At 47.6% G+C, this 17,883-nt stretch overlaps 1 protein-coding gene across 2 annotated transcripts in view; it reads left to right on the top strand.

Annotated features, from left to right (window-relative positions):
* Bdh1 (3-hydroxybutyrate dehydrogenase 1) overlaps positions 1-17,348 on the top strand; it is a 36,926-nt gene extending 19,578 nt beyond the window's left edge. For both annotated transcript variants that reach the window (XM_074073476.1, XM_020180973.2), the window contains exons 3-7: positions 2,165-2,237; positions 3,127-3,237; positions 9,889-10,030; positions 15,492-15,644; positions 16,584-17,348. In XM_074073476.1, coding sequence (XP_073929577.1) covers positions 2,165-2,237; positions 3,127-3,237; positions 9,889-10,030; positions 15,492-15,644; positions 16,584-17,053 — 949 coding nt within the window. In that variant the 3' untranslated portion in view covers positions 17,054-17,348. The remainder of the gene's footprint in view (positions 1-2,164; positions 2,238-3,126; positions 3,238-9,888; positions 10,031-15,491; positions 15,645-16,583) is intronic.
* Positions 17,349-17,883: the final 535 nt, after the last annotated feature.

Below are 17,883 nucleotides of genomic sequence, written 5' to 3'. Positions count from 1 at the left end.
TCAAAAAATGGTGGTGGGGCAATTAGAAATTCATAAGTACCCCTCACACAGACACACCCTTTGACTTAAGTCTTGTATCTCATACAAAAATTAACTCATAATGGATCATGGGCTTTAAGTGTAAAACATAAAATTACAAAAGTTTTTTAAAAAACAGAAGAAATTCTTTTAAATTCTAGTTTTAGACAAAGAGTTAGGTATGATGCATAAAAGGAAAAATGAATCAATCAGACTTTGTTAAAAATGCAACACTTCTTACCTGCAATAGACCTTGTGAAAAGAATGAAAAGTTATGGACTAGGACAAAAATTTTGCATACCACATATGCTACAAAGGATTAGTATTTAGAACATCTAAAGAACTCTCAAAATTCAACAGTGAAAGAATGAACAATCCACGTAGAATATAGGCAAAACACACAAAGAGATTTTACCACAGAGAATGTGCAAGTGGTGCTATGGTCTGAGTGTTTGTGTCCCACCCAGATTCATACATTGAAATCCTAACCCCACTGTGCTGGTATTAGGAGCTGAGGCCTTTGAGAAGTGGTTATATCATAGAGGTGGAGCCCTCACAAATGAAATTAGTGCCCTTCTGAAAGATGTCTGAGACAGCTCTCTCTCCTTTTGCCATGTTTCAATGAAAAGACATCAGTCTATGAAGGAAGTGGGCCCTCGATAGACACAGTCTGCTGGTACCTTGATCTTGGACTTCCCAGCCTCCAGAACTGTAAGAAATAAATTTCTGCTGTCTATAAGCCACTATGTTACCTATAAGCCACCCGTACTGTGATTTATTGTCTTAGCAGTCTAAACTGTGACAGATGGTAAATAAACAAGAAAAGATATTCAACATCATTAGCCATTAGAAGAATGCAAATTAAAACCACACTGACAAAATCATTACCCAGCTTTCAGCATGGCTAAAATAAAAAATAGAGGTACCATTAAATGCTGGTGAGGATCCAGAGAAGCTGGGTCAGTCATACATTTCTTCTGGGAATGTAGCATGCCACAGCCACTCCACGCCAGTTTCCTAAGAAACTAAACAACCAATTACTATATGACCAAAAAAATTACACTCATGGGCATTTATCAGAGAGAAATAAAAACTTAAGTTTGCACAAAAACCTGTGTAGGAATGTTCATAGCAGCTTTGTTCATAATAGCTCCAAACTGGAAATGACCCAGATGTTCTTCAATAGTAGTTCAACAAATACCCATGCCATGGAGCAAAGATAAAGGGAGAAAGGAAAAATGGGATACACACAACAACCTGAATGAATCTCCAGGGAATTATGTTGAATGAAAAAAAGTAAACCTGAAGGGTACACACTGTGATTCCCTTATAACATTCTCCCCCTAACTCCCACCCCCGCTTTGGTGGTGGCACTAAGATTTGAACTCAGAGCTTTGTGCTTCAAGGCAGGCACCACATCTCCAGCCCTATTATAACATTTTTGAAATGACAAAATTATAAGGAGGGAGAACAGATAAGTGCTTAAGGAGGGTGAGGTGGGGGCAGGGTGTGAAAGGACTAAGAGGAAGGATGCTTGTTTATGTCAATATCCTGGTTGTGATAGTGTTGTAAAGTTTTTCAAGATATTACCATTGGGGGAGATTGGATGGAAGGCTCCCAGCATCTTCCTGCATTATTTTTTACCTGCATGTTAATCTGTAATTATTTCAAAACAAGAAGTTTAATTAAAATAACTGTCAGGAAGCAGCATTAAACCTAATGGGAATTAAGATGTTGAATTTGCAGAAGGCTTAGACAAAGTTGTGTCAATTGAAAGTCTAGTCTATACTTGGAGTAGTCTGAAGCATTTTCCTCTGTGTCACCTTAGAAACTAGAAATGGCACTTTATTGGAATAGGACAGTCAAGTTTTGGCAGGGCCTCCCAGCAAAAGTAGTTTCTGGATTGGCTTTAGTCTCAGGAAGATTCTTCCTGTCCAGTTGCTAAGATGCTGGCGCATTGTCCTCCAGCCTAGCAGCTGGTGGAAAGAAGGTCTCTTTTTCAGGTGTACCAGCAAGTTGTCACCAGCACCTGGGGTGAGGAGATAGTTAGTACTGCGTTAGATTAGATGGTAGCCAAGGGTGTCGAGGAAACAAGTTCTAGGGAGAGACCATAACCTCGTGCTCATGGCTTTCTTCTCTCTTGCAGACGCACACTGTTGTTTTGCTCAGCCTCCTTTACTCCAACAGGCCGTCGGACTTATGCCAGTGAGGTGAACCCGGTGAGTGAAGCTCAGCTATGTGGAACCAGTTAGATAGTCAGAGCTCTTCCCTGTGGACCCCCAGGCCCTGAGCCACACTCAGAAGAGGGCTTTAGTACTTTCAGGACACTCCAGCCACTTTCTCACTTAACCCTCTCCCAAAACCTTCATAAGTAAGGAGACAACAGCACCCGCCCCCATACTTGTGGGGAGCAATAATGAGGCACTCTACTCCTCCCAGCGAGGGAAGTATCAGGGAAGTCCTGCTGGGGAGCAGTCAGCTGGGGGTTAAGAGTTAGATTCAGGATGGCTGGGGATGTAGCTCACTGTAGAGTGCTTGCCTACCACATGCAAGGCCCTGGGTTTGATCCCCAGAACCAAAAATAAAAACAAAAACAAAAGCAGGTTAGACTCTGGACTCCCTGAGCCCTGGTTTCAATTTCAGCTTCATCACTAACTCCATTGGGCACTGAAAAAAAGTCTCTGTTTTCTCAGTGCTGACACAGAGTACTAATGGCACTCACCCTAAGGGGGGAGGACAGATGAGAAGTGTGTGTGCAGTACTTGCACATAGTAAACGGTGCTCCTCATAAGCTTAGCTTTGATGATGAAGATGACATGACCTGATGGTAATTGTAAAATAAGACACCAAGATCCTGAAAGCAGACCTTGTTCCCCAGGCTGCATTGTGACTTGGTGGCAGAGTCTGGGTTGGCGCCTGGTTGCCTGGCTCTGAGTCCAATCTTTTTCCAGAACATCTTGAGTGTTTACTGCTTCTCCAGACAACAAGAGCCACATGGAGCACGGGCCATTCAGCAAGCACTACTACTACTGCCCAGAGGGTGAGGGAGGCCTAGCCACACTCCCTAGACTTTGAGTTCCTAACACAGGCTCTAACCTTCTAAAACAGGCTGGCAGCAAAGCTGTCCTGGTCACAGGCTGTGACTCTGGATTTGGGTTCTCCTTGGCCAAGCATCTACATTCAAAAGGCTTCCTTGTGTTTGCTGGCTGCTTGATGAAGGTAAGAGAAGGACCTTTTTCTTCACCATTGTCTTTACATGTGCTCACTATTTTGTAGTTTGGTTTTTTTAATGGTTTCTTAACAACCAGCCCATCTGTTGCTTAAAACAGCCTGCACCTTTTCCACTGCTTCAGTCTCGCTGTTCTTCCTAGCTTTTCCTATCCATCCATCCATCCATCCATCCACCTATCTATCCATCACTCCTGTCATTTATTAGCTTGCCACATGATAGTGATGTGCCTGACACTTTGTTAAATGCTATAGAGTAAGACCTGGTCCTGGCCCCAAGGAGCTCCTGTACAATGACAAGGGGATTCCATGCATAGGCACAGCTGAAAAATGAGGGTGAAGAGCATTGTTGGGGACATGCAAGACTGCTCAGCAGAGTGCAGAGAAGGAAGGGGGTGATTCCGGCATGACAAGTAGAGGTGGGCCATAGGTAATAAATAATGCTACCATAGGCGGAGACAGGGAGAAAGGACCCATCATTGTGTTTTGGGCCATGACAGAAGGGCTAGCCCAAGTGCAGTCTCAGAAGCATGGAGCTATTTTGGGACAGAAAGTGGAATTTAGGGTGCATGAAGGGAAGCACTGGAACAAGGGGCTGCAAAAGTAACTGGGGGCTGTCCCAAATTAGATAGTTGTGCCACCATTTCAACAAGCCATTTTTAGAACTTTTCCATCACTCAGGATTTTCCCTTCTGACCATTTACAGTTAATCCCCACACCTACCAGAGGCTGGGCAGCCACTGGTTTCAGTCTCTTTAGATTTGCCTTTTCTGGATATTTTTGCATACATATAATCAACAGTGCATGATCTTTCGTGCCAGCCTTCTTCTGCTTACCATAATGGATTCATCTATGTTTTAGCTTATATCAGAAGTTCATTTCTTTTTATTGCTGAATATTATTCTATTATCTGGACATCTACTACCTTTTAAGAACTTAACTCAGCAATTGGTGATTGTTTAAAAAAATGGTTGACTTTTTGGCTATTTTGAATAATGTTGCTATGAACACTCACATATATGTCTCTGTGTAGATATGTGGGGGATTGTTTGTTTTTTGAGGTACTAGGTATTGAACTAGGGACCTTGTGCATGCTAGGCTACTGCTGTACTACTGAGCTATGTTGGCCTGCAGACAAGTGTTCTTGCCTGGTTCCTTTTAGTAGAATTTAGAAACCAAGATCTAGTTGGGCATAGGGCATTGCTGCTCCTTCTTCTTCTCCAGTGGACAGAGCTAGATCTGTATAATCACACATATAGACATACTATTATCTATCAAGATCTATTGTATACGTATTTAATACATTTGTGTAACAAATGAAGTATGTTATACTGGCTTCCTATTCAAAGTTAATTAATTTCCTTGATTACTTCATTCCATATTTGCTCTTCCTTCTGCAGTTAGAACCCTGGTCCTAACTATACCAATATATTTATTCATTTGTTTAATCCTATGATACACACAAAATAGCTTCAGAATTGCTACATTCATACCATTACAGTCAGCAAACCCAGTAAGGAGAATCCTCCAAGAAGCCAATGTCAAAATAGGAGTAGATGTGCAGAGACAGATTGAGGAGATGCCTGTAATGGATACAGGGGGAAGGGGCAGGAACAAGCAGGGAGGTCCTTCAATTGCAGTACAGGTCTGTGAAAGACCTTGGAAGGAAGGAGGATTGGGTAGGCAGAGCCTCAGACTGCAGGCTGGGACAATAAGCCTCCCCCAGCAAAGGTTGACTGTTAGAGGAAACTTGCATGGGCAGGGAGGGCTCATGTTCCTGCCATGCTCCCTGGCTGAGAGCAGCCCAGGCCACTGTGGCATGGCACTCATGCCACAGCGAATGTGGAGGTGTAGCAGCTAAAGGCCAGCTGTGAACTGCTCCTATAGCAGGCTCTTTTGAAGGGAGGTCTGCCTACTGCACCTCCAAGGCTACCACAGTAGAGCTTAAAGTTTCTTTAAATTGTTTTCAGCTATTAACTGAAGTTATACAAAGTATACTGTGGTTTGCTTTTTATTGGCAGTACTGGGGTTTGAACTGAGGGCCTTGTGCTTGCTAGGCAAGCATACTACCATTTGAGCCATTCCTCTACCTCCAAAGTACTGTGTTTAAAAATTACTTAGGGGCTAGGCATGGTGGCTCCCAGCTATGTAGGAGGCAGAGATGGGAAGATCACAGTTTGAGGCCACCCCAGGAAAGAGTTACTGAGACCCTATCTTAAAAACAAGCTCGGGGTTGGAGGTGTGGCTCAAGTGGTAGAGCACCTACTTAGCAAACACAAGGCCCTGAGTTCAAACCCCAGTACTCCTTGGGGTGAGGGATGAAAAAACAAGCTATGTGTGATGGTACATGGCTGTAATCACAACTACTCAGGAGGTGGAGGTAGGAGGATTAAGGTCTGAGACTGCTTTTTTCCCCCCACAAAAGCAGGAAACTACCTAAAATAAACTAAAGCAAAAATGGGCTAGGAGCATGGCTCATATGATAGAGTGCTTGCCTAGCAAACACAAGTCCCTGAATTTAAGCCTCAGTACTGGGAGTTAAAAAAAAAAAGAGCAAAGCTTTATTTTGGCTCATAGTTTGGGAGGTTCCAGTGCAGGACCAATTGGCCTTGTTGCTTTGGGCGTGAGCAAGGCAGCACATCATGTAGAAGTACACAGAGGAGCAAAGTTGCTTACCTCATAACTAGAAAGCAAAAGAGGAAAAGGAAGGGACCACAGTGAACTGAGGACTTCTCATGAGACCCCACTTCCTAAAGGTTCTACCACATCCCAATAGCACCACCCTAGGCACTAAACCTTTAACACATTGACCTTTGGGTGACATTCAAGATCCAAAGTGTAACACCAGGGAAGGACTTTTCTTTCTATGCTAAAGATTGAGTCCAAGGCCTCACATATGCTGTGTAAGAGCTTTACCACTGGGTAAACCCCAGCCCAAGGAATTTTATATTCTAGCTTTAATAGAAATGATCTCTCTTTAATGTAAAAATTTCAGTAATATAAACAAGTACAAATGCTAAAGGACTTTGGATTGCTATGCTCTGAACATTGTTCCAGATCAATTTGTCCCTTTAACCTTCTTTTGAATTTTGAAAGGAATACTGCATACTCATAATAAATCCAAGCCATATAGAAGTGTATGATATAAAAAAGTGAAGTCTTCTCAGTCTGTTGCCTCAAGGTAACTTAAATACAGATGTGCACATTATTTGTGACTTTGCTAGTACAAAATAAGATCCTCCACCACCATTCCCTGGCTTCCCATACTCTACTAGTCTTCAAATCAGATGCAAATTTGGGAACTGGGTTTCCAAACTGGGTTGGGCTGAAGTTATTTGGTTAGTAGGTTGAACTGGGCTCTATGCCAAAATGAAGAGTTTCTGTGTATCTGTGAATGACTGGAAAAGCTCCAAGACTTTCCTATAGTTTTATCCAGAGGTAGAAAAAATAGCTAACAGGGAGAGAAAGGTGAGTTTTAAAGGTAAGAGAAAGATGTGGGTTGAGCAATAAACCAGATACACAGCACCAACACAGCAGGCATGTCCCTGAACAGCAAGACACAGGTGGACAGACTCTGGAGACTTCAAGAGGTGGTGAGGCCCATGCATTGAGGCCTTAGCCTGAAGTCAAGAGGATCTTGAAGGGGAAAGGCCATCAGAGTCTGCAGCCAACAGATGGAGGGTGCTTGGGAAAGTTAGGCCAAGCTGATGTCAGTTCCTGTTGGCATGGCTGCCAGGAGCAAGGTGTGGAGGCTGCTTGGGGGTGACTGAGGGTTCCTGGGTGGCCTGTCAAGAGAAGGTAGAAAAGTGTGGGCCAATGCTGATGCTGAAGCTATGGGCACTGAGATTAACCCCAGTCTCCTCTGAAAGGAGACTCTTAACTGGCAACCTGACCTGGAGTGAGGGACTTCCCCTGGGAACTGTAGGAGCAATGTCATGATGCTGGCCTTAGGCACGAGGACAGGTCTGGGGTAGAGGTCGAGAAGAGCTGAGTCCCAAGAAAAGGAAGGACACTCCTCTTTTGTATCTAAGCTAGAATCTACAGTAGATGCCAGCAACCCTTTTGAGGTTCAGACCATGTAGGCTTCCCTCCAAGGGGCATTGGAAAGGTCACCACATTGAACACTGTATTAAGGCCACACATGTGTTTTCCTAGGCTGTGTGCCATTAGTGGAAAAGAAATGACACCATACCCCCCACCCAGGACCCAAAGCCAGCACTCTGGGGAGTTCTGTTCTGGTGGAGCCCTCCAGCTCCAGGTCAGTCTGCCCTGTTGATCCAGAATACCTGTGACTGTGCTAGGGAAGATTGGCACCTCTAGGTGATTTCAGAGCCAGCCCTTAGGCTCACTGTGCCTCCAGCCTGGCTGCTCTGTGCAGAGAGGACTGGGTGTAACTGGCCTTCCTGGCACCAGGCCTGGACAGGAACTCATGAGTTCTGCTACCTGGCTCCCTTGAGATGAGCAATCAAGCTGTGGTGGTGACAGTTAGGGATGCAAGGGATATTAGAGGGATCCACCCCCCCCATCTGATACCTGAATTATATGTGTACCATGTCCCTTTCCCCATCCTCCAAAAAGTTTCACCCTCCCCCTGCTCATTGCCTAAACACCTACTAGGCACTCCTTGCCATGTCCATGAGAAACGTGCTCTTTCTTTGAGCTGAAGTTCACTTCTTGGCCCCAGCTCTGATTTCTGGGAACACACAAAACAGGTCATGTTCCCATGAAACTTCTCTCTGGAGTGATGTTCTCTAGTACCTTTAGTCCCATTTGGCATTGTTACTTCACCATTTTCTCCTCGTCCTCCCGAAATTGTTTTCTATGCTTTCCCAGTCTTGGGGTACAGCCCACCTAGTACAAACCACTTCAACTAAACCTACCCCTAATGTGCTGACCATCCTCGGCTTCCTGCTCCTGCCTTGCCCTGGATGTTCATTTCAGTGCCAGTTGTATGTGCCCTGGCCAAGCCCTGGCTAGAGAGTAGCCATTTCTCTATCACTTCATTCTCTGACAGCTACTCCAGTCTTCTTGCAAGAAGCATTACTATTCTACGTACCAAGCAGAAATATCACTGTCAAGCTATGACTGGCAGTGATTTTTGCATGGGTGAAAAAACGTATAATAGCATGGGATGAAATGTGAGCATGCAGCCTGCCTCTTGATGGGAGAAGATGATGAGAGAAAGCATGCAAGTGCTCAGCACAGTAAACACTCAGGAAATAAAGTGGACTTTTATTAAAACCCTCCAGCAGCTGACCAGTGGCCCCAGGCAGACCCCATCCACCGCTCCAGCCTAATGCCTACCGCTTCCCTCCGTCTGCACTGCCTACAACAGATGGTTTATGGTAACATACTCGTCCCACTTCTTCAAGTGCTCCATCCCATGGGCCCCCTCTTGTCGGTGTCCACAGCTGTCACCCCCTTTGGAAAGTTTCCTCTGCTCCCATCCTTTGTTCCCATCCCCTCCCACACCGCTTCCCACAGCCAGCATTCACCAGGCTGTTGTCACTTGTCTTTCTCCTTCCCTAGTATATGACCTTGAGAAGTAGCTAAGGTACTTCTCTTCATGTTTCTTGCTTAGTACCAGAATATGGTAGCGGCCCAAGAAATGTTTCAAATGAAGGACACTTTTCTCATGTTCGATATTCCTGAATTTGTGTAGCGCTTTATAGTTTAGTGGATTTCTTAAAAAACAATTTCCTTATTCCATTAAACTGAGCAGGTCAGGACAGGTGTCAACATTCTTGTTTTACAGTCAGAAAAACTGAGTACTTGTTAGGGGACACACCAGAGTGCACAGAACCTGGTTAGGACTGCACTGGAATTGGAGCCTGGCTCTGGCCTCTTACCAGCTGGGGCTTGATGGCAACCTTGGCATAGGACAGAGGTAGCACACTGGCAGCCTTTTGGTCATATGTGACCTGCAGATGTGCTTTGGTTCATGCAGTGTTCTTTTTGTTGTTTGTTTTTTGTTTTTTGTTTAACGTGAATAATATCCAGCACTTAAAAAATTAGGAGACAGCTGGTGGTCTATGCCTATAATTTTAGCTACTTGGGAGGCTGAGATCAGGAGGAACGTTGTTCCAGGGCAGCCTGGACAAATAGTTTGAGAGACCTCATTTCAAGAATAACCTGAGCAAAATGGGTTGGAGGTGTGGCTCAAGCAGTAGAACACCTGGTTTGGAAGCACAAAGCCCTGAATTCAAATCCCAGTCCCACCAAAAAAAATTAAGAGGAAAGTCCAATTGCTGGCTCAAAAATTTAAATATCTGGCAACTCTGGGCTTTCACACCCACAAGGGTACCAAGCAACATGCTCTGTACTCCCATCCCCCGCCTCTCCCCCTTTCCACTGTTTGTACCCCACTAAGTTTGCATTCCCTGCTAGGACCCTGTCAGTGAGGGACAGGGGCAAGTTCATGGGTGTTTCTATAGAACTTGTTGTTCATATGTCATCAGTGCTCAGAGGTTGACTAGAATTGCCTGCTGGTGGGTCAGAACTGGTGGGGCTCCCAAGAATACCAAGTGCTATTGACAGTAAGCCTGAGGCTTTGTCAAGGACTTGTGGCCAGGCAGGCTCCTCAATACAGAATCTTCTCAGAGTGGGAAGGAGGAAGATGGATGCAGTCCTTTCTTCTCCTAGGACAAAGGGGATGGTGGAGTCAAGGAGCTGGACAGCTTGAACAGTGACCGACTGAGAACCATCCAACTCAATGTCTGCAACAACGAGGAGGTGGAGAAAGCAGTAGCCATGGTCCAGTCAAGCCTGAAGGAGCCTGAGAAAGGTAGAGGGGTAGTGTGGGAAAACATTCAGGGTCCCTTTCTAATACCACCCTCCATTTGCTGGCATCCTGTCAAAAGGCTCTTTTCTTTATTGTTTCAACTCTTCCTCCTGAACAGTAGAAGGAAGTGGATTAAATTAAGTCTACTGGTACAATACAACAGTGTAAAACATAGCCAGAAGGAGATTTCACAATCTGTAGGGGTGACAGATAGCTAGGCAGTGGTTCAGGCCAGTTCAGCCAATGATCATTGAATGCCTGCTCTGGGCCAGGTGATGACATGGGCACTGGGTACACAAAGATGGCAGAGGCACAGTCTTTCCCCCAAGGGGCCTTGTAGTTCAGTGGGGGACTGATTTCAACATCAGGGGACAGAGCATTGCCAGAAGCAGAGCAGCCCATGTGAGAGGAGTACGTTCAGCTGCGGGAGTACAGTGGGAATGGCTATGTGTGGCAGAGAGCAGGGAAGGTCGTGCCAGGAGGAGACAGCATGAACAACGGAGGACCTTAGTTGGAGGGGCTCTGTTGTCCAACTTCAGGGGGTCATTTTGTAGGATCTAGCAGTGACATGGGGTTCTGTGGAGCTGGCCTGCATTCCAGGAAGAATGAGCCTATGCCATTGACCTTCAAGTCCCCTGGCAGCCCAGGCAGAAAGGAGCTGCCTCACTTAGCTCCCTGCTTTCTTGCACAGTGGGGTAGGGGCAGCTCTCCTGAGCAAAAACTATAGCAGCTAAGTGGGGAGGAGAGGCAGGCCATCTGTCACTGGTGTCACCTGGCAGCCCAGTACCACCCCTGCCTCCCCACTAGACAGGCCATTCCAGGCCACTATGTTCTCCAAGAAGCCTGTGAATTGCCCAACTCACTGAACATCTGTTAAATAATTAACAGGCAGAGTCTGTACTCCTGTCCCATTAAGAAAAGGCAGGATGAGTCCCACTGGGATGATTACCAACTCAAAGACACAGCCTGCCTCGCCCTAGTGGTGGTAAATCCTCCTCTTACCCCCTCTCTGGGCGGGTGGGATATTGTCTTCATAAACTATGAGGAGGAAAACAGCTACAGTCAGTGCCACGAAACTACTGTGTTACATTCAGCCTGAGGCTTATAGTGACTAAAATTGCACACTGAGGACCTAAGCACAGAGTGGGGCTGCCTCAGGGCCAGGACCTGCTCAGGGCTGTGGTACCTGTCTCCTGCCACCAGAACAGAACCACCTCTATCCCCTGCACTGGGCTGGCCAGCAAAGCAAGGTCCCCCACCCAGCCACCCAGTGGGAGCTGCTCCCCACCCCCTGCCCTGGTTGTTGGGCTCAAACCCAGCACCAACCCTGACACAAAAACCTCTCCTAGCTGCCTTTTCTACCTGATGCACTCTGGGGAGGGTTTGACAGACCACTCAACCATGACCTTCCTTAACCAGTACTGCAGTTTTTTGGAAAAAGATTTGAAGATTTTTAGGTACAAAAAAAAGAAAGTAAATCTGTCAGATATGTGGTTATGTGCTTCCTGCTTTCACTCTTTCCCGTTCTCCTTCTCTCTCCCTTTTGCCTTCCCCTCCTTTCTCTCTCTCCTACCCCTCCATTCCTCCCTCTGGCTCCCCTGCTGTCCTTTTCATGGTAACACAGCACCAGTCCCCCGACTTGTCAGGCAATGCTGGCTTTTAACTCCAGGTGGCGCTCTCCCAGAGCCTTCCTGCCAGCTACAATGCCTCAGATTCATGTTAGAATCTGAGGAATTTTAGGAACTGAATGCCCCCCTCCAACATTGGGGCGCATTTTTATGAGGAGTTTGATGGCCTTCATCCTAGCTCCATGGAACAGTTTCCCTGGGAGGCAGCCTTGCGGTGGGAGGAAAGGGAGGTGAGATGAAGGGGATTGTCTGAATTGAGTGCCCAGCCATCTGCTGCCAGCCCTTCCCCCTAGCGGCACTCTGGAAGTACTGGACATCTGGAGCCTGTGACCAGCCCTCCCCACTCCCACCCCAAGGAAAAGCCGGGTGAATAGGGAGCAAACAGGCTGTGGTCTTGGCATCATTACTTACCAATCAGTCAGTAAACATTTTCTGAGTGCCTGCTGAGAACTTGGTGTAGTGAGCTGGGCACCTCCCTGCAGCAGGAGCTTGTGGTTGCATACCAGCTTGGTGGCTTCAGGACTGACTTCTAAAGAGCAGGTACAACCCTGAGACATGATGACTGTGGCCAGGGAGGACCCTACACCTGCCTCACCCTCAGTCTGGGAGGGAGAAAACTGGATTTACTCCCAACTTCACTCCCTAATAAGTGTGATTGGGTTTGAACTGCCTCACATATGGGACTCAGCTTGCCCATCTGTGAAGTGGGAAAGCACACTGAGCTGCTTGGTGTGCTTAGAGCCTAGAGCCTACCTCTGAAAGATTGAGGGCAGAATTTCCACAAAAGCATCCCTCAGGTTGGGGTAGGGAGCAAAGACGGGGGCTGGGAAGTCAAAGGAGCAGCAGGCGGATCAGATTGAGAGAGGCAGAGTACGTGGGGTGGGGAGAAACCTTTCTATTCTGCTGCAGGATGGGGGCCACAGGAGCAGGGAATGACTGAAAAGGAGGAGATGAATCTGGCTGAGAGGTCGTGGTAGAGGTGGAGGACAAAGACTGAAACAGGGAGACTGGGAGGAGGTGTCTCTGATAGTACAGGAGGGAATTAATTCCAGTGATGCAGCCAAGGAAACAGCAATAGCATGGGGCAAACCCTGAGGGCTGTGGCCTGAGGCAGACCCGTGTCCAAAGCCCATCTTTCTCAGTTAGCTGTGTAGCCTTCCACAAGGTCTTAACATCTCTGATGCTTAGTTGCCTTATCCAGATATGGGACAATTTAGCCTCTACTTCTAGGATTAGGTGAGTTATCAAGCTGATCAGGTGAGATCAACAAAGTGCTTTCTTAAGGACCTGGTGGCTTGCATTCTGATCTTGAAGTCATCTTTACAGTGTGGCTCATTAGTTGGGGGAGAAGTGAAGGAGCTGGAGGAGTCCAAGGTGAAAGTGAAGCCATTAACAAAGAGGAGGAACAGAGGAACTGTAGATTGTGGTTAGGATGAGTTGGGGCCCTGTAGAATATTCACATGGAAATGACCATAAAGATGGGAGGAAGCTGGGTTCAAGGGGAGAGAGCAGGGCCTCCTGAGGGGTCCGTGGAAAACATGCAGGGGAAGGTGATGAGGGGCAGGAATGCCATTGGTGGCTTATTCAGGGGATTGGCTGAGGACTCCAGAGAGCTGCTGGTCTACTCTACTACTCAGTTGTCAAGGTAGCAGAGCTGTCACACAGGAGCAGTGTGCTTTCACAGGTCAGCTTTAATTAAGCTTTTTTGGATAGTAGTGTCAGATGCAATTGTTTTATTTTTAGGTAGAAGAAGACGCTGTTTGCATTTTAGGTCATATGATATTGTTCCATCTGAATAAAAAAAATCACTGGAAAATCCACAAACACATAGCAGAGGAGGCCTCTGTTGTTCAGGAGGCTGAGGACAGAACGCTGGGGACGGGTAGATGTCTTGGGGATGCTCGGGGCCGTCAACACCAAAGGAACAGCAAGTTCTGGGACCTTTAATAGGCTCGAGTCCTAGAGAAGTGGAGCAGAGTGGAGACTGGGACAGGGCCCTTACCATGCGGCCCCTTGGAGACCCCAAAGATCATGGGGTAGAGTTAGGAGCCCAGAGTGGTGTGACAGGGGATGGGCAAGGTGGAATGTGTCCCCAGAAACTTAGTCACAGAGGAAGGGAGAGCAGGTGGCATGGATAGCGAAGGCTCTTTGGGATGTGGTATTTGTAGACATTTACTCACCTAACACACATGTATTGAGCACCTAAGGTGTACAGAGTTAAAGGGAAGGAGCTGAGGACAAGGGGAAAGTTGCAGATGCAGAAAAGGAAGAGGATGATGCCTTGCATTTAGACAGGGTAATGGGCCCAGGTGTTGGCTATGACAGGTAGAGAGGGGTGTCCAGGTCCTCCTGGGAAGTAGTGAGGAGGAAGACACAGGGAAGTGTGCAGGAGAGGCAGGAGTTGTGGGATGACTCTGGTTGTGTCAGTAGGTTGGCTTCAAGGTCACCACCTCATAGTGAGAGTTGAGGGCCTGAAGCCCCAGCAGGCAGCCGTGGGGTGAGGGAGTGAGCTCTTCAGACACTTTGTTAGCCAGCAATTTCCTTTCCTTAATAAATGTCCTTAATTCCCCATAATTGAAAGAAAAGGCACCAGTGGTCAGTTGATGAAGCTTTAATTTGGGCAAGACGGAAGGAAAGCAACTAGAGATCAATTACTCTGTCATTACATAAACTCATTTCCATGATGAACTGAGAAAGCCAGGCACCAGGTTCCCATAGCCCGGGAGCAAGCTCTGCTCTGAGAATGCGCCTTGGGAAGGAATTCAGGACTTCCAACTGCAGGAGACCAAACCCTTGGGAGACTAAACCCTGGTCCATCCAGACCTTGCACCCCAAAAAAACTGAACTCAAAGAAGGCCCTGCAAAACAAGGCTGCCTCTTCTTGCCATTTTCCCTCAGTCTAGGTTCAGTTCTGTCTCTGACTTGCTGAGATGTAAGTCTGTCCTCCAACCTCAGGACCTCAGTTTCCCTTATTGTAAGATTAGTTAATAGACAAAATAAATTCCAAGACCCTTCCAGTATCAATATTCTCAAAGTCCACAGAAGCCAGCTGGTCTTGCAGGAAACAGGAAACAGTCAACCCATGTCCACTGTGACAGTGGTGTGTCCTTGGAGCCTGTAGCATCACGTAGGCTCAGGAGGTAGTCACTGCCCACATGAGCAGATGTATACATGTGGGATCCTGGAGAACAGGTTTCTGAGTCACAGGGCCTCAACGTGTGACAACTAGCAAATAGTACCATAACTCAGAGGAAGAAGAAAGAATCTTGTAATAGTTGTTAGGAGGGTCCCTTTGTCGAGCAGGCCAGGGCCTGACTGCGAGCAAGATTTGGCTGAGCCCCTAACTTAAGCAAGAGTTTGGGCCCATCTATGGTCCTCCAGAAAAGGCTTGGTCTGGAGATTTCTGAGGTTTCCCTGGCTTCTGGAGAGAGTGAGGATGTAAGCAAAAGCTCAGAGGCATGGTGAATTAAGAGGCATGGGGCACGGAACTGAGCTTAGGTGGAGTGGAGTGGAAGTGAATGGGTCACGTGAGACACAGGTTGAGGGGCCCTGACAGGGCTTGGTCATGATGGGCGTGGAGAACTGACTCAGGCAGAGATGATATGAAGGAGGCCTAGACATTCCAGACTTAAGGGACATTCTAGACAGCTAGAACTTTAGGCCTCTCTCTCCTGTCATTGTTAGGTGACTCTAGAAGGTTTCCTGAGAGCTCTGGGCAAGAGGCTGGAAGTCGGGGATACTGAGACAATTTGGGGCATAGAGTTGACCGCTGGCCAATGGGTGACATCAGAGACTGAAGCCACATGGTGACTGTGGTTATGTCCTTTCCGGTCCAGGAATGTGGGGCCTGGTTAACAATGCGGGCATCTCGACATTTGGGGAGGTAGAGTTCACCAGCATGGAGACCTACAAGGAGGTGGCGGAAGTGAACCTCTGGGGCACAGTGCGGACAACGAAATCCTTCCTCCCCCTCCTCCGAAGAGCCAAAGGCAAGTTGAAAAGGCAACTCTTTCCTGTCCCCTGGGCCTGCCCTACTCCATTTATTTTTGCTCAGAAGGGAAACGCATGTCCTTCCAGAGCAACATCCACAACAGCAAGGCCGAGCTCATGAATCCTGGGGCCATGCTGGGCCTGGGGATGCTGGTAGGCAGAAGTGCATGGCTAGGTAGGGGGAAGGAGGATGTATTGCTTTCAGAAAGTGAGTAAGTGTGGTCGTTCACTGCTATAATCCCAACGTGGGAGGCTAAGGCATGAAGATCTCAAGTTTGAGATCAGCCTTGGCTTTATAGTGATACCTGTCTCAAAAAAAAAAAAAAAAAAGGCAGAGGGAAAGGAAGAGAAGGTGGAAGAAAAGAGGGTAGGAAGGAGGAAGGGAGGGAGGGAGGGAGGGAGGAAGGGAGGAGAGAGGGAGGGAGAGGTAGAGGTTGGCTGCCCAACTCTGGGAATGCCCCTGGCTTCCACACTCTTAGCACCTTCAGTCAATACCCGCTTGGACTTAGTGTGTCACTTGCTTGTCCGTCCATCTTACCTAGTGAGCTGGATTTTAAACGACATGAAGCTTGCGTTCCTCCCTGACAGCACCCTTCCCAGAGTGAATGTTTAGATTCACGTGGGCATAGCCTGCCTCTCATGCTCTCCTGTTGCGTTTTACCCACAGGTGTTCTCACCAGGCAGGGCTCTGTCTGACTTTGAGTTAGTCGTGTGTCACCCATCATACTGTGCAGGCCTGCGTCTCACTGGCTTCCCCTCCTCTGTCCTACCTGGCCCAGCCAGGCCCCTGGGGAAGATCAGGGATATCGATGTTGCTAGGTGGCTCCAGCTGACCCTGGCTACTAAATGAGAAGGCCACCGACCTTGGGTGATTCTGGCCAGAATGCCACAGCCCAGGGCAGTGGCACCTGAGCAGATGTTTGCTGTCCCCCCTGTAGGCCGTGTCATCAACATCAGCAGCATGCTGGGCCGCATGGCTAACCCTGCCCGCTCCCCGTACTGCATCACCAAGTTTGGGGTAGAAGCTTTCTCTGACTGCCTGCGCTACGAGATGTTCCCACTGGGCGTGAAGGTCAGTGTGGTGGAGCCCGGCAATTTCATTGCTGCCACCAGCCTCTACAGCCCTGAGCGCATCCAAGCCATTGCCAAGAAGATGTGGGATGAGCTGCCTGAGGTCGTGCGCAAGGACTACGGCAAGAAGTACTTTGATGAGAAGATCGCCAAGATGGAGACCTATTGCAACAGCGGCTCCACAGACACGACCTCCGTCATCGATGCTGTCACGCATGCCCTGACAGCTGCTACCCCCTACACCCGCTACCACCCCATGGACTACTACTGGTGGCTGCGGATGCAGATCATGACCCACTTGCCTGGAGCAGTGAGCGACATGATCTACATACACTGAAGAGTTTCACTGCGGCCTCAGTGGAGGGGCTCTCCCGGGAGAAAGGAGCATGGGGCAAGTTAACCATCTGTGGATCATCCACTGTCTGAGGAGGACCTAGTTTAGCACTGACCAGCTGTAATAACTCAGCCTGACTTGTTCATGTGGTGAATGGCTAGGGCCTTCACAAATGGGGTACAGATGGGGACCCCTAAGCCTCAGGGCAAACATGGTGCATATCTATCTGGAGTTGATTTCATGTAAAGATTTTGTGGTGATATCAGTATATTAAAAACAGCTTAATCATGGAATAGAATCCAATTCCTTTATTTCTTTAAGCCAAAAAATATATCTCTTGATCCTTAAGTCAGCCTCATAAGTAAAAAGGACAGATTTTTTTTTCTCTCCTGTGCATGAAGAATTTTCAGCTTAGCAGGGAACTATGAAATAATCCCTTTATTGCTCAGGAGTGGCCTGAGTTGTGTGTTCCTGTCACTGCTTTAGGAACACTGCATTTGCATTCCAGGGCTGCTTGGGATCCACTGATCCAGGAATCTTCTGGCCAGCTGTGTGTTTTCCCCTGAGCCATGCTTTCAGTGCCCACTGTGTACATCCTTGCACATCTGTGGTGCTTTGTGACTGGTGGCCCACACCCAATGAGTCCAAGCTGGCTGTGTGCAAGGGATAAGGATCATTCTGGAGATTTCCATTTGAAATTTCTCCACCTTCTTTGAGGAGGACTTAGGTTAGACTTGTGTGGATGTACTCTTTGGCTATGAGAACAGGGGTGGGACTGCAGATGGAGCAGTGGTGTCAAGGCCAGGACTGTGGCACCTTCTCCCCGGGGGGGG

The sequence above is a fragment of the Castor canadensis genome, chromosome 5, assembly GCF_047511655.1.
Source record: "Castor canadensis chromosome 5, mCasCan1.hap1v2, whole genome shotgun sequence".
Lineage (NCBI taxonomy): Eukaryota > Metazoa > Chordata > Mammalia > Rodentia > Castoridae > Castor > Castor canadensis.
The sequence above is the reverse complement of the archived record's forward strand: the minus strand, read 5'-3'. Positions and strand labels throughout refer to the sequence as shown.